Source organism: Nycticebus coucang, chromosome 24, assembly GCF_027406575.1.
Source record: "Nycticebus coucang isolate mNycCou1 chromosome 24, mNycCou1.pri, whole genome shotgun sequence".
Classification (NCBI taxonomy): domain Eukaryota; kingdom Metazoa; phylum Chordata; class Mammalia; order Primates; family Lorisidae; genus Nycticebus; species Nycticebus coucang.
Genome location: NC_069803.1, coordinates 29,951,286 through 29,967,947, shown reverse-complemented (window position 1 = coordinate 29,967,947; position 16,662 = coordinate 29,951,286). Strand labels below are relative to the sequence as shown.

The window sequence follows — 16,662 nt, the reverse complement described above, 5'->3', positions numbered from 1 at the left end:
TTCTCGTGTTTTATATTTTTATTTTACTGTTCTAAGGAGAATTTTGCAACAGTGAATAGTTCTGTCTTGGTTATCTTATTACAGACTAGAAGCTGCCAAAGATGATTATCGAATACGCTGTGAAGAGTTAGAAAAGGAAATCTCTGAACTTCGGCAACAGAATGATGAACTGAGCACTTTGGCAGATGACGCTCAGTCTCTGAAAGATGAGATAGATGTGCTCAGGTAGGTACAAGGCCTCAGTCCACCTTCATTGTCACCACCCAGAATCGTTCTGGCTCACATGTTACAAACTCTTAGGTCTTTGAGCACACCAGCAAGTTTAAAAGCCAGGCCATGTGGGCTCCCATCCCGGGGCTAGCATCTATTTGACCTCTTTGTAACCATTTTCTCATGGGTAAAATGGACATAATATACATGCCTACCTCAGGTTCATATGCAGAACTGAGTTTATATTTGTAAACACTTGGAACATTGTCTGACTGTGTGTAAATGTCCGTTAAATAGTGATCTGACCGTCTCCTCACCCTTGCCCAGCTGTGGAGGTTTTCTCCTTCCCACTCCTGGGTATCAGTGTCAGACCAGTCATGGGTCTCCCCTTCCTCAGGCTCCATCACACCCATAAGGCCTCATCTCAGGGGCCGTCACACTCACAGGGCCTGTCACACTCACAGGGCCTCATCTCAGGCTCCATCACACCCATAAGGCCTCATCTCAGGGGCCGTCACACCCACAGGGCCTCATCTCAGGGGCTGGGCTGTCACACTCACAGGGCCTCATCTCAGGCTCCATCATACCCATAAGGCCTCATCTCAGGGGCCGTCACACCCACAAGGCCTCATCTCAGGGGCCGTCACACCTACAGGACCTCATCTCAGGGGCCGTCACACCCGCAGGGCCTCATCTCAAGGGCTGTCACACTCGCAGGGCCTCATCTCAGGGGCCGTCACACCTACAGGGCCTCATCTCAGGGGCTGGGCTGTCACATTCACAGGGCCTCATCTCGGGGGCCGTCACACCCACAGGGCCTCATCTCAGGGGCTGGGCCGTCACATTCACAGGGTCTCATCTCGGGGGCCGTCACACCCACAGGGTCTCATCTCAAGGGCTGTCACACTCGCAGGGCCTCATCTCAGGGGCCGTCACACCTACAGGGCCTCATCTCAGGGGCTGGGCTGTCACATTCACAGGGCCTCATCTCGGGGGCCGTCGCACCCACAGGGCCTCATCTCAGGGGCTGTCACACTCGCAGGGCCTCATCTTTTTGCTGGACCTTTTTGTGGCCCCTTTGGTTTCTCTCTCATGAGGCCCTTCACTCCCTGCCACCTTGTTCTTCCACTTCTGCTTCTGATATGAGCCTTGACACTTAATTTAAAAAACTCATCCTAGAAAAAGTGCTTCGTCTCTGCCTGCTGAGTATCACTACGGTCACCTTCAGAGTACTGCCTTTGGGAAACTGCACCAAGGCCAGTGCCTAGTCCACCTTTCAACACAATTTTGAAAATTTTCTAGAATGACCATTGGAGCTGTTGCCAAATTAGATTAGACAGTTAAGTTCATGAATTCATCCTAGAAAAAGTGTTACATCCCTCCTTGCTGAATGTCACTATGTCACGTTCAAGGTACTCCCCTTGGCCGTCTGGTGACCATAGAGATAATCAGTAATGAGGAATGTAGCACTTTTTCTAGGATGAGTTCGTGAACTTAATTGTCAGACCTGGTAGTCTCCTGTATTGGAAAATTTCAGCCATCTCTATTTTCCGCCTTTGCTCTTTGAGTCCTAAGAAAGAACAGGGACAATCACATGGTGGTAAGTCTTGTCCTGTGACATACTAGTGCACTCGCTGCTCACCGGACTCTGCCACCGGCCAGGCAGCACCGACCTCAGCTATGACTGTTTGCAGGACACGTCTGCCCTGCTCTCCACCCACCTCTCCTCCCTATACTTTCTTCTCAGTAGTTGACCCATGTTCTCTGTCTCCAGCACTGCCACGCTTCCCTGCATCCTGAGCCATCTTTGCTTTTTTTTTTTCATCTTTTCTTTTTTGCTTCAAGAGCATAGACCTGTTGTCTGTCCTCCTGTCTGGGGCTAGTCCTTCAGCAGAGCTCTGGGTCTCAGCCATTCTTGCCTGTGCAGGGACTGTGGTGCATCCTGTCCTCCTATCTCTTTGCCTTTTGAACCTCCCTCCTTTATACACACACGCAGACAACACACAGTTGGGTCTCTTTGACCTTAAAAGAGAGGGATTTAGTAACTCTCTCCTTCCCTCCAGAACCAAAGTTAGAACATAAAGTAAGATTTATGTTCTCGCCTCAGCCCACTGCCTGCTCCTGACCCACTGTCCCGCTGAAGCCATGTTCCTGTGGTCACTCATACTGGCCAGATCACTTGGACACTGCACAGTGCTGCATGTGACTCTGTTGGCTGCCTCTCCTGTTTGCTTTCCTTAAATGTAGAACATTCTCTGTTACACTTTTTGTTGTACTTTTGGTCATTTTTTAACCTCGACAAAAAATTAACCTGGGATTACTTTTGATTTTATAATTTCATTAGAACATGAGTCTCTTGGTTCAGCAGCGTCTAAAAAGCTTTACCATTATAGATCTGTTTCTTTTGTTTTCTTTTTTTTGCAGTTTTGAGCCAGGGCCAGGTTTGAACCTGCCACCTCCGTATATGGGGCCGGTGCCCTACACTTTGAACCACAGGCACCGCCCGCTACAGATCTGTTTCTAATTTTTAATTTCCCATCTCATCCTAGACATTCTTCTGATAAAGTGTCTAAACTAGAAGGTCAAGTGGAATCTTACAAAAAGAAGCTAGAAGACCTTGGTGATTTGAGGCGGCAGGTTAAACTCTTAGAAGAGAAGAACAGTGTGTACATGCAGAACACGGTCAGTCTGGAGGAGGAGCTACGGAAGGCCAACGCTGCTCGGAGCCAGCTGGAGACCTACAAGAGACAGGTAAGAGACAGGAACGTAGTTTCTCCATGGAGAGTTCAAGCAAGTCCTCCATTATAACCTGTGTCTAATCAAAAATCTGCCAGCTTTTGTTTTCACAGTACTGTTTTTATCTTTTCTTGATTGTATTTATGTTTATCTTATTTTTTAAAAAGTTTAAACTCAGTTCTTATTCAGATGTTATTGATTGGTTTCTATAGCAGATGCTTTTATTTATTTATTTTTAATTTATTATGTGATACTTAAGAAATACACAAAAATAAAAGAAAAATACAGCACTAGCTGGGTACTGTGGCGGGTGCCTGTAGTCCTTCGGAGGCTGAGGCAGGAGGATCACTTGAGCCCAAGTGTTTGAGGTTGCTGTGAGCTGTGACGCCATGGTACTCCACCCAGGGTGACAGAGTGAGACTTTATCTCAAAAAAAAAAAAAAAAAGAAAGAAAGAAAAAGAAAATACAACGAATAGTTATGCTAAAAAAAAAAAGCATACTCTTCCCTCCTCATTACAGGGAAGAACGCTCCATAGTTTCTGGGGTTTTTGTTCCAATGAATCTCTTTATACTTTTCCTACATCCCTGAAAATTTGGAGCATTTGACATGTTTGAAAACTTCATGTAAATGATACAGTGACAGTACTCTTGTATAATTTATTTTTTTGCTTAGTGGTATATATTTGTGAAGTTCATTTATGTTGACAGATACAGCTTTATAATGTTCATTTTCACAGCTGTCCAGTATCCCAGGAAGTGACTGTCAAAATTTATTTGTTTTCCTATTGAAAGACATAGGATGTTTCGGCTTTTTTTTTTTTTTAATCTATTGAAAGAAATAGTAAAGATATAAGTGTTGAACAGGTTCTTTTTTATAGATGTGTGAAGGTTTTCTGTCTTTATGGAATTTCTCAGAGGCTCTGCAGTGTAGTCAGATAGTACCAGATTGTTCTCCAGAGTGGGTGGTAGTATTATCAGCACACAGCTTATTATGAGCTCCTGTGGTCCCATCATCACCAACACATAGTATTGTCAAACTTTAAATTTTGCCAATTTGAAGCATATGTAACGGCGTCTCCTTATGATTATATTTCGTATTACCCTGAGTGTAAATGCATTTACTAACCACATTTCTTCTGTGAATTGCCTATTTTTTAATCTGTTACCCATTTTTAAAATTGAATCGTTTCTTTCTGACCTCTAAAAGTTCTTTTTATCTTCTAGATATTAATTTTTTATCACTTGCACATTTTTTTTTATCTCCTACCGGTCTTTGACCTGTCTTTTTACCTTTTTTGAAGTTGATAATGTTACTATAATGAAATTTAAGTATCTTTTTTTTATGATCTTTGCTTTTTATGTTTGTTTAAGAAATTATTTTATACTAAGTATCTAAGTCTAATCTCCTCTATTTTCTTTACAAAGATAGAAAGTTTGTTTTGTCCAGTTAAGTCTTTGATTGGCCTGGAGTTGGTTTTTATGTAGTGTGTGAGGGAGGGACAGTTTGACACAGCTCTTGTCTGTGTGGAGAAGCCGTCATCCTGTCCCCTTTATGCAGCAGTCCACTCCTTCACAACGCCCCACCCCTCTGTCATAGGGTCTCAAGTTCCGTGTGTGTACAGCTTGTTTCTGGGCATCGCTTCTGTGCCCTTGGCCTTCCTCCAGCTGTTCATACGCCAATACCACACTCTTACTTTTATACATCTTTAGTAACCTCAGTGTATGGTAGTGCAGACCTCCATACCTTGTTCTTCTTCAGAATTTTCTATTCTTGGCCCTTTGCTTGCCCTTTAATCCCAAGCTTTTGCAGTTAGATAAGACCTGGCGTCTGTTGGTCATTTTGGGGAGAGTTGCTCCTATCTGTGAGCATGATTTATTTATTCATGTCTTTCAGTTAAGTTTGATAATGTTCCTCTAAAGATCATGAGCATATTTCACCACATTTATTCTTAGGTACTTTATGCTTTGGTTGGTTTGTTGTTAATGCAGTTAGATAAAGAAAGATAGCCTTTTTAGTCTGTTGATGATTTACGTGAATGGAATTGATTTTTATATGTTGATTCTGTATCTTTGCGAAATTCTCTTGTTACTTCTTATAATGTCTATAGATTCTCTTTTCAGAAGTGATACAGTAAACAAATAAAAGCAGTTGTGTTTCTTTCTGCTTCATACTCTTTTTTTCTTCTTAATCAGCATACCTGGTCTTTAATACAACGAGTGGAAACAATAATAGTGGGAAATGATTTCTTGTTGATTATATACAGCATATTTTATTTTATATCAGTGATCCTACTGATATAAGGATCACTGCAGTTTTTTGACACCACCTTTTATTAAGATACAGAAATTCTTTTGTTTTCCTAATTTGCTCAGAGTTTCTAGCCTAAGTGGTGGTTGGATTTAACCAATTATTTTTCCTACATTTATTGAGAGAGTCATATGCTTCTTCTCCTTTCTATTACTGTGGTGAATTATATTAGTGAATTTTTAAAACTTAAACCATCCTTGCATTCTTGAGATAAAGTGAAGTTGTCATGGTGAATTTATTTGTTGTTTTCATGTTATTTGATTCACTTTTTTTGTTCACTTAGAATATTTTCCTCCTATGAATCACTTGAAATTCTCTCTCTTATAATTTCCTTATCTGGTTTTGGTATTGAACTTTTACTATCCTAATAAAATGAGTTGGAGAGTGGCCTTTTTTGCCATCCTCAGAATTTGTATAGTATATATATTTTGTATTTGATAATTCTAATCTGAAATCCTTAGAGATCTTCCTGTCCTATTTTGTTGTTGTCATTGCTGTTAGTGTTTTCCATTAACTCTGTTCATTGTGGCATAGGTCCTTGACCTTTGTAATTTTGGATTTGTTCTCTTAATGCCTCATCTTTATCTTTGAGAATCCTGGGGTCATGGGTTGAGGTTTGCTTCTACAGACAATATGTGTTCATGCCAGACTTTCCACAGCATCACCAACTAGGACCACTTTAAATTTAATTTACTTGGCTCAGATTTTCCCAGACAAGGCAAGTAGAAAAACTCAAACACAAATTCATGTATTATTAACAGACCGTGATTAGAAATTTCCAAGTTACACATTTTTAAATCCAAAGCACTCATTTACTTTTCCAGCTGATGGACTTTTTTTTTTTTCCTAACCCACCTGTTGACTGACTCATTGTACTTTTAAAGCCCCAGGTGGTTTAACTACCTCCTGTCTCCTATTAAACTCAGAGCTGTGTTCATGGTATTGGCAGTTGGCTTACTTTTCATCTGCATTTTATTTGTATTTCATTGTTCCCAGAGTGTCCGCATGCACTTCCCGTTCCTGTTTGGCTGCTGAGGATTTCCCTCACTTTCTTGTAAGCTTCCCTGTGCAATTGGACCTCCCCTCCTCCCTACCATTTCTTTTGTTTGATACAAAAGGTATTTCAGACTACTCACTTATCTGTATGGCTGGGGATGAAAATCCTGAAGATTCTTACTATTCTGAATGTTGTTGTTCTGGATGATTCTGGTGTGGAAACCCACAGGAATCTGGGCAGATTTTTATTCCTAGCTCTTTCCATTGTGTTTGGCTGCAGTATCATATGCATTTATTTGAATAATTGAGTATAATCTCATAGAATATAGAAGAAAATCATGGTAATTTCTAATGTTTCAAATTATAAAAAGTAATGGTATCTTTCTGTATCAGGTAGTAGAACTACAAAATAGATTATCTGAAGAATCAAAGAAAGCAGATAAATTAGATTTTGAATATAAGCGGCTAAAAGAAAAAGTTGACAGTCTTCAGAAAGAAAAGGATGTGAGTATATGTATTAGGCATTTCAATTTTGAGCATTACTGATATTAAGGCAACAATATTCACATTTTTAGACATTTATCCCTTCTGTTTATGAATTAAAAAATTAGAGATTCTATTTATTTTTAAATTATAAAAGATTTTCATTTGCAATAGATCTAAAATAAAAGATAAAAAGAATATTTTTACTTCCATTTTAATTTCTTTTATATATTTATCATTTGTACCATTATTTCCTCTTTTACATTGTTCTGCTCATGACTTTCTATAAATTTGTGTAGCTTTTCTGTTTTCTCTATGTTTAATATAAGGATTCTTTGTTGTTCAACATATTTTAAATCTTTTAAAAATATTTTTACTTTGTCATAATCTATGAATATTTAATGTATTTGATCTCTTACGTTTATTGAAAAGAATGTTAAGAAATTACTGTTAAGGGGCGGCCCTGTGGTTCAAAGGAGTAGGGCGCCGGCCCCATATGCTGGAGGTGGTGGGTTCAAACGCAGCCCTGGCCAAAAACTGCAAAAAAAAAAATAGAAAAAGCAATTACTGTTAAGGATGGAGATAGTTCTGATTCTCATGTTTAACTGGACAGCATACTGCCTTGCACATGGTAGATACTCAATATTGTTAAATTAGAAAAAAAGTTTTAATTTTTTCCATGTTAATTTCATAAAAGATCCTCAGGGGAAACATGTTCATGTTCACTGTTGGTTATCATTTGGTGGGTAAGGCAGAGACCACTGATGAATCAGTTCATAACCCTTGGAGCTCACCTTCCTGTGTTTATGTCCCCCAGAGGCTGAGAACTGAAAGGGACTCACTGAAGGAGACCATTGAAGAGCTTCGCTGTGTGCAGGCTCAGGAAGGGCAGCTCACAACGCAAGGTGAAGACATTTCGGGAGCCCCCAAAATGATTTATTTCTAATGGTTTCAGTAAAAATATTAGGTTCACTTTAAGATGATTGCACCAACAGATGAAAATAAAAACTTGTTAACAAGGCAGTAAAATTGATATAAATTTTTAAACTGTTACCCAGATTTTTTTTTTTTTTTTTTTTAATTTGAGACAGAGTCTCACTTTGTTGCCCTGGGTAGAGTGCTGGCATCAGTAGCTCACAGCAACCTCAAACTCTTGAGCTACTTACCTCAGCTGCCCAAGTAGCTGGGACTGCAGGTGCCTGCTACAACTCCCAGCTCGTTTTAGAGATGGGGTCTTGCTCTTGCTCAGGCTGGTCTTGAACCCATGAGGTCAGATCATCTGCCCACCTCAGCCTTCCAGAGTGCTAGGATTACGGGCATGAGCCACCACATCCAGCCTAGTTTATTTTTTCTAGTTTAGTAGAGATGGGGTCTTACTCTTGCTTAGGCTTGTTCCAAACTCCTGAGCTCAAGTAATCCACTACAGTTCACACCTGTAGTCCCAGCTACTCTGGAGGCTGAAGCAGGAGGATTGTTTGAGCCCAGGAGTTTGAGGTTGCTATGAGCTATGATGCCACAGCACTCTACCCAGGGTGACAGAGTGAGGCTCAGTCTCAAAACAAACAACAAAAAAATAAAGAAGAAAGGGATTATATATTTTGCTTGTTCACATACAAAAGAATGAAGCTGGATCCTTACCTTTATACCATATGTAAAAATTAACCGAATATGGGTCAATGACCTAAACATAAGAGCTAAAATTATTAAACTTTTAGTAGAAAACAGAGTAAAATCTTTATGACATTGGATTTGGCAGTGATTTACTGGAATTGATCCCAAAAGCACAGGCATGAACAAAAAAATATAAAATGGACTTCGTCAAAATTAAAAACTTTTATGCTTCAAAGGAAATTGTAAACAGAGTGATAACAATCCACAAAAAGGGAGAAAATATTTGTAAATCATAAATCAGGGACTAATATCTAGAATACACAAATAGTTTCTGCAACTCGACAGAGACAGCAAAAAAATCCCGAAACAACAACAAAAAAACCCACCACCACCATCCGGTACACACTGTTCCAGAACTGGAATACACGTTCTCCACAGAGGATAGACAGGTGGCAAATGAGCACATGGGAAAGTGCTGAACTAAAAAAGTCACTAAAAATGTGTCACTTCACACCAATAATGAGAGCTATTACCAAAATAAAAAAGAAAAATAAGTGTTAAGTGTTGGCAAGAATGTGGAGCAATTGGAATGCTTGTGCATTGCAATAGGCTTTTCAGTAAAAGTTAAGCAGAATTACCGTATGAACCAGCAGTTTCATTCTGAAGTATAGGTGTATATCCAAAACAATTGAAAACAGAGACTCCGCCAGATAATTATACACAGATGTTCATAGCAGTCTTATTCACAGTAGCCAATAGATGGAAACAACTCCAGTGTCCTATCAATAAACAAATATACTATGTACATACCATGGACTATTATGCAGCCAAAAAGAAGAAGGAAGTTTTGGCTGGGCAGGATGGCTTACGCTTGTAATCCTAGCACTCTGAGAGGCCAAGGTGGGAAGATGACTTGAGCTCAGGAGTTTGAAACCAGCCTAAGCAAGAGCAAGACTCTGTCTCTACTAAAAATAGAAAAACTATCTGGGCGATGTGGCAGGCACCTGTAATCTCAGTTACTGAGGAAGCTGAGTCAGGAGGATCGCTTCCCCCCAAGAGTCTGAGGTTGCTGTGAGCTAGGCTGAGGCCCTAGCACTGTAGCCTGGGCAACAGAGTGACACTGTCTCAAAAAAAATGAAGTTTTTGATAAATTCTGTGATATGAATGAATCTTTAAAACACCATAAGTGAAGTAAGCCAGGCACAGATAACAAATATTGTATGGTTCCACTTACATGAAGTATCTAGAACAGGCAAATCATTGAGAGAGGCAGAAAGTCAAAGGCTGTTGAGGGCTGGGGAAGGAGAATCGGGGGTTCTTGCTTTATTGGTCACAGAATTTCTGTGCATGACAGTTAAGTAGTATAGTTAAAATGGTAAAATAATATAGGTAATAATATCGTAAGACTACCATGACATGGTCTTTTACTTGAGAAAAATGATGATTTGAGCTGTTAAAATCAATACTCAAAACAGGGTTAGTACAACTTAACTGAAGGAAGCAATTGTGCTTTGTATTAACCTTATTTCCATGTTTGTATATTTACAGGATTAATGCCTTTGGGAAGTCAGGAGTCCTCAGACAGTCTGGCAGCAGAGATTGTTACTCCTGAAATCAGGTAAGGAGCTGATGATGTTCATGGTCACACTGCACAGTATTCCTGGAAACACTTGCTCCTCTACAACATTAAGAGCATCAGTTCCTTATTCTTTATTACCGACACTTTGAACTTGAACTTCAGTGTTGAGTTTTCATGTTTTCAGCTTGTTAGAAGCTTTCTTCAACTGGCCCGACAGAGAATTAATTTTCATGCTTCAACGGGTCAGTCCCTCTACATACAAAGGAAACTAACCCTGACCTTGAGTATCCCCAGCAGACGTTTAGCAGTGGCCCGTAGACAATGCCTGTGCTTTTTGCTATGGGCCTGTGAAACAGTTACTAAGATTTACCTATATGAGGCCGGGCGCGGCAGCTCATGCCTGTAATCCCAGCACTTGGGAAACCGAGGCAGGTAGAATGCCTGAGTTCACAGGTTCTAGACTAGCCTGAGCCATAGCAAGACCTGGTTTCTGAAAATAGCCAGACGTTGTGGCTGGCACCTGTAGTCCCAGCTACTTGGGAGGCTGAGGCAAGAGAATTGCTTAAGCCCAGGAGTTTGAGGTTGCTGTGAGCTATGACGCCATGGCACTCTACCAAGGGTAACAACAACAAAAAAATTATCTGTTAACCCCATAGAACGACCTGGGAAAGACAGAATGCTATAAACAGGAGAAAATCTCTCCCTATCCCTACCGCTCTTCCCTCAGTGATACCTTATATTTTTACTTAGTCATTGCGTTTTAAAAATTCCATTTATTTCAGTACATACCTAGCTTTATGTATAAGAATTAAAAATAGGTGGGGGAGGCACCAAGGGTCCAGTGGAAAGAGAATGATAAATCCAGACTATTGCCATTTCCTTTTCTGGGTCAGTTTTCCCATTTTGAAAATTGACACTGATCTTGATTCTTTACAACATCCTTCGGGTATTAAATGAAGTAATGGTTGTGTAAAAATTTTTATTATTTTTATTATTTTTTTTTTATAAATTAAAATTTGTATTCTGAAGTATTCACATACAATTGTAAGAAATAATATAGAGATCCCATAGACACTTTACCCAGTTTCCCTCAGTTATAACATCTTAAAAAACCATACTACAATATCACAACCAGGATATTGACATTGATACAGTCAAGATACAAAACATTTTCACCACTGTAAGCATCCCTGAGGTTGCCCTTCTGTAAATACAAATACTTCCTCCCACTCCTAAATCCTTCTTCTTTTTTTTTTTTATTGTTGGGGATTCATTGAGGGTACAATAAGCCAGGTTACGCTTTGCAATTGTTAGGCAAAGTCCCTCTTGCAATCATGTCTTGCCCCCATAAAGTGTGACACACACCAAGGCCCCACCCCCCTAAAAATCTTTATTTATAAACTATAAAAGTTGAAATAAGCACTGAAATTCCTTGTGAATAAATGAAGATAATTTTTTTTTGTTTGTTGGCATTTACATATAAATAAAATAAGTACAATGCAGCACCACTCTGGGAGCACCTTGTGTGCCTACTTTTCTGCCATCTGATAATGCTGCTTTCTGATTGAACCAATAGTTAGTTGAATTGGCCAGGCAAGGTGGCTCATGCCTGTAATCCTAGCACTCCAGGAGGCTGAAGTGGGTAGACTGCTTGAGCTCAGGAGTTCAAGACCAGTCTGAGCAAGAGCAAGACCTGATCTTTGCTAAAAATAGAAAAATTAGCCAGGTGGTATGGCGGGAGCCTGTAGTCCCAGCTACTTGGGAGGCCGAGGCAAGGGATTGCTTGAGCCCAGGAGTTTGAGGTTGCTGTGAGCTAGGTGAAACCATGGCTCTCTTGCCTGGGCAACAGAGCAACACTCTGTCTCAAAAAAAAAAAATAGTTGAGTGAATACATAATATTTATAAATACATCATTATATCCAAAAAGCCACAATTTTTAAGGAAGTCTATTGGTGGTAATACAGTTGGCTTTCTAAACTAAGAACAAGAAGAAAGATTCAATAAATATGGCTTTCCTGAGTATGTCTGGGCAAAAATCAAAATATACTTAGGCCCAGAATAGCTTTTAAGAAAATGGAATGATAAATAGAGATGAAAATTCTGTAGCATATGTCTTAGACAGTGGCTTTCATTTATGATAAAGGTGGAGAAATTGGAAATCTCATAAACTAGGGTAGAAGATTAAAGTAGTATAACTTTTCTTTTTAGCAGAATGTGTCTATTATCTAAAAATGCACCTATCTTTTGACCCCAGAATTATTTTGGGGGGAATTATTACTAAGGAAATAAATAGGATGTGTAGAAAGCTGATCATTATTAATTTGTTAAAGCTCTAAAATCTAAATGCCTGATAACTGAGCATTGATGAAATAAGTGATGATTCATTTATATATTTCAACACCATGTCATTTAAAATATTCAAGTATGATATTTAAGGGTATGAAATGATTGTGACATTTTAAGTGTAAATAGCTGATACCAGAGTAATTTGTTCTGTGTGATCCTGTTTGTTTTTTTAAGCCTGTGTTTGTATCTGTATAGAATTGGAAGGGTCCCTTTCAGCAGTAGTCATTATGCACCATAGAGTTGTGAAGGGAATGTATTTTCTTTTCATTTGTGTTTTTTTCCTGTATGATGACTGTGTTTACTTTGTAATTGAAAAATAAGTCAGGGCGGCGCCTGTGGCTCAGTCGGTGGGGCGCCGGCCCCATGTACCAAGGGTGGCGGGTTCGAGCCCGGCCCCGGCCAAACTGCAACCAAGGAATAGCCGGGCGTTGTGGTGGGCGCCTGTAGTCCCAGCTACTCGGGAGGCTGAGCCAGGAGAATCACTTGAGCCCAGGAGTCGTAGGTTGCTGTGAGCTGTGTGAGGCCACGGCACTCTACTGAGGGCCATGAGGCGAGACTCTGTCTCTACAAAAAAAAAAAAAGAAAAATAAGAAGTCAGTGTTGCCCATATACAGAACATATCAAGTTCTATATAGTTGCTTGAAATGGGTCACAGATTCAACTCTTGCCTTTTCAGTAGGAAAGGTAAAATACTTTTTTTTTTTTTTTCCATTCATTTTTTTATTTAAGAACATTATAGGGGTACATACATTTTGATTACACAATTTGCTTTTATACATTTTAAGTCAAACCTATAAGTGTGCTCTTCATCACCAGTTCCTTATCAGGTATATAGTATGTAAATATTTCTCCCTAATTTGGGGGTTGTTTTTACACTTTGTTGATTTTCTTGACTTGTAGAATGTTTTACATTTGATGTGGCCCTATCTGTGTATTGCTTATTTTGTTTTTTTTTTTTTTTTTTTTTTTTTTTAAAGTCTCCATCTTTATTTAAGGCTGCATAATATTCCATGGTGTACATATTTTTATTTTTTTTTATTTTGTTTTTTTCCATGTTACCATCATAATTATTATTTTTTTTTTTTTAATTTTTTTATTAAATCATAAGTGTATACAATGATATGATTATGGGGCATCATACACTCACTTCATAAACCATTTGACACATTTTTATCCCAGTGGTTAACATAGCCTTTCCGGCGTTATCTCAGTTACTGTGCCAAAACATTTATATTCTACATTTACCAAGTTTCGCAAATACCCCTAAAATACTTTTTAAGATTTATGATGTTTACAAAATAAGAGCAGAAATTTTTGTGTTTGTTTCTTATTTTGATTTGGTTTTTCTTTTTCCATGAAAAACACAGCTTTTCATAGTATCTCTGATCTGGTAGTACTGTCTACGTGGGGCTCACTAAAAATGACCCTGTGTAATTAAAGAATGGACTGTGTCTTCTACAAATCCATCTTCATAGGAATTAATACTCAATTACGTTATCCTGCATTCAATGTGATGGCACGTTCTATGTGATTGTCACTTTTAACATCCCTCAACGTAAGATTTTGGCTTAACACAAAGGGCCCTAAACAATGAAGTCTAACAACGTAATGCTAATGATCTGCTTGTTACACAATAGTTTCTTGTGTCTAGGGGAATGGATGGACTGTGTATCTTGAAGGCAACCCTCTTGGTGCCACCAAATGATTGGTAATTTAAGAGCATAGCATTAGAGATCATGTTTCCTGATGAGAACCAAAGAAAAAATGAATGAATGCATTCACAACTTAAATATGTACATCAGAAAGGAAATAGGATTTTAAAATCTCATTCATTTACAAACCTTGATCTTTAGAGACAGTGTTGTATTGAGATTAGCTGTTCTGAAAAGAAAGTACTTAATACATGGAATGTAATGTCCTCGCCAGTTATAATTGGAGCTAAATTAGCTGTAGGTACTTTGATTTTATTTCTGTATATTAAATCTGTACCTGTGCTTGGTTGAATTTTGATACCTATATTGCATTGATGTACCAGATAATCCATTTTTATTTTGCTCATTCAGGGAGAAACTTATTCGTCTGCAACATGAGAATAGGATGTTAAAACTTAGCCAAGAGGGTTCAGACAATGAAAAAATTGCCTTATTACAGAGTCTTCTAGATGATGCAAATCTACGCAAGAATGAACTGGAGACGGAGAATAGGTATTTGCCTTGATTTCGATTCCCTTTAACAAAGATTTCAATTCAATTTGAGACGATGTCTTGCTGTATCGCCCAGGGTGGTCTCAAACTCTCGGCCTCAAGTTGTCCTCCTGAGACCTGAAACTACAGTCTTGAGCCTCCACCCTGGCTCTTTCCTTTTACAAGAACTTTAACTCATTTCTCCACTTGTGGGCTAACTTGTCATAAAATGTTGTGCCTCTTTATAATACACTAACTTTTCTTTGTTGGAGCAAAGTAATATCAAAGCTCTACCATTACCTTCACTAATGAAAGTGAGAGGATTTTTAAAATCTGACCATTAGTTCGCAGCCTTTCACAATTTCGATTCCTAATGACTATTGGGTTGATGAAGTTTGCCCTGTTTTCGCTGGCTGGTGGAGAAGGGGAGAGGGTCCCGCATGACTGAGCTGACAAAGCCTTTTTCCTGGTCTGTTATTTATTGGTAAACAGTGACATTATGAACAGTTTAGAATTCAGAATCTACAAATTTAATAAGAAAATCACTTTTCTTTTTGTGATTTTTCAGTGCCGAGTGTTACATAGCCATTCAAAGTTACTTTAAAATCGGTAGTTCATGCTGATGAGGGTCACATTTATATTTTATTGTGACTGTCTTTCGGGGGTTTTTCCCCTTTCGGAAATGTTTCTTAACTAGCAAACATCTAGTGTTTTTTCTTCTCATTTTTTTTTTTTTTTTGTGGTGCTCTGTCATTTTTGAGGGATTTGACATTTTTATTAATAGCTTCCTAGCTTACCTGATGTTACAGAAGTTTTGTTTATTGTACCTGCTTTATTTGGCTTTCCCAGTCTAGATTGCTCTGACAATTTTGCACATCCTACCCTTTTTCCTGTGGGTTTTGAAGCTGCTGAAGTAGAATCAGTAAACAGTATAGATATTAGGGTGGTTATAAGAGCACCCATGAGATAAACCGAAGGAGAAGAATTTTATGTTAACTTTCAGGAACATAGAGAATCAGTGATTTTTTTTTTTTTTTTTTTTTTTTTGAGACAGTCTCATGGTGTCACTCTGGGCAGAGTGCTGTGGCGTCCCAAATCACGGCAACCTCCAACTTTCAGGCTGAAGTGATTTTCTTGCCTCAGCCTCCCAAGTAGCTGGGACTACAGGCGCCCACCACAACATCCAGCTATTTTTTTTTTGTTGCAGTTGTCATTGTTGCTTAGCTGGCCCGGGCTGGGTTCAAACCCGCCAGCCCCTGTGCATGTGGCTGGCACCGTAACCACTGTGCTATGGGCGCCAAGCCTGATTTTTTTTTTTTTTTTATGTACTTGTAGAGTGGAAAATGGAGAAATTGGAGGAAGGGGCCTGGCAGGAAGGAAGCAGCTGGGTCATGAGTGCCTGTGGTGGGGGCGTCTTGTGCGTGCCTCCCCAGTCTCTGCCTGTGGGGTCTACTTTAACTATTTTAGTGAGGAAAATCTCCCCCTACCGTAAGTGTAGTCCATGAAGAGCACTTCCACAGCTCTCTTGATAATGCTTTGTGCTGTCCCTGCGCCGTCACTCACAGGCTTGGCAGTCACTGCTCACTCCTCTATCAGAGCTGGACAGCTAGGCGCCATGCTTACATCATCCACATGTGGAGATGGCTAATTCTCTGCCAAGTTCCTGTGTTGTTTACAGCTGTTTATAACTTAGTGTTGTGATTGTTTCTTAAATTACAACACGAAAGATGACTTATTTTTAGATTATTGCCACCTATGATCTATAGCAAAAATAATAACAATGGCAATATTTATTAAGACCTGTTTATTCCAAACATTGTTATAAATGGTTTTTGTTTTTGAGACAGTCTCACTCTGTCACCCCTGGTAGAGTGCCCTGCCGTCATAGCTCAGAGCAATCTCCAAACTCTTGGGCTTGAGCAATCATTTTGCGTCAGCCTCCCAAGCGGCTGAGACTACATGAGCCCCATGTCCAGCCGGTGGAGACATGGTCTCACTCTCGCTCACGCTGGTCTTGAATGCTTAGACTCAGATGATCCACCTGCCTTGGCCTCCCAGAGTGCTAGTTACAGGCGTGAGTCCCTGTGCCTGGCTCTGTACTAAGTGTTTTAAATATGTTGTCTTATTTATCTTTTTTTTTTTCCCCTGAGACAAGGTCTCACTCTGTTGCCTGAGCTGGAATATGTGGCATCATCATAGTTCATTGAAG

At 39.4% G+C, this 16,662-nt stretch overlaps 1 protein-coding gene across 1 annotated transcript in view; it reads left to right on the top strand.

The window, feature by feature from the left end:
* HOOK3 (hook microtubule tethering protein 3) overlaps positions 1 to 16,662 on the top strand; it is a 96,924-nt gene that overhangs the window by 59,834 nt on the left and 20,428 nt on the right. Inside the window, exons 10-15 of the mRNA XM_053578789.1 lie at positions 85 to 225; positions 2,760 to 2,961; positions 6,645 to 6,755; positions 7,552 to 7,639; positions 9,894 to 9,963; positions 14,334 to 14,474. Coding sequence (XP_053434764.1) covers positions 85 to 225; positions 2,760 to 2,961; positions 6,645 to 6,755; positions 7,552 to 7,639; positions 9,894 to 9,963; positions 14,334 to 14,474 — 753 coding nt within the window. The remainder of the gene's footprint in view (positions 1 to 84; positions 226 to 2,759; positions 2,962 to 6,644; positions 6,756 to 7,551; positions 7,640 to 9,893; positions 9,964 to 14,333; positions 14,475 to 16,662) is intronic.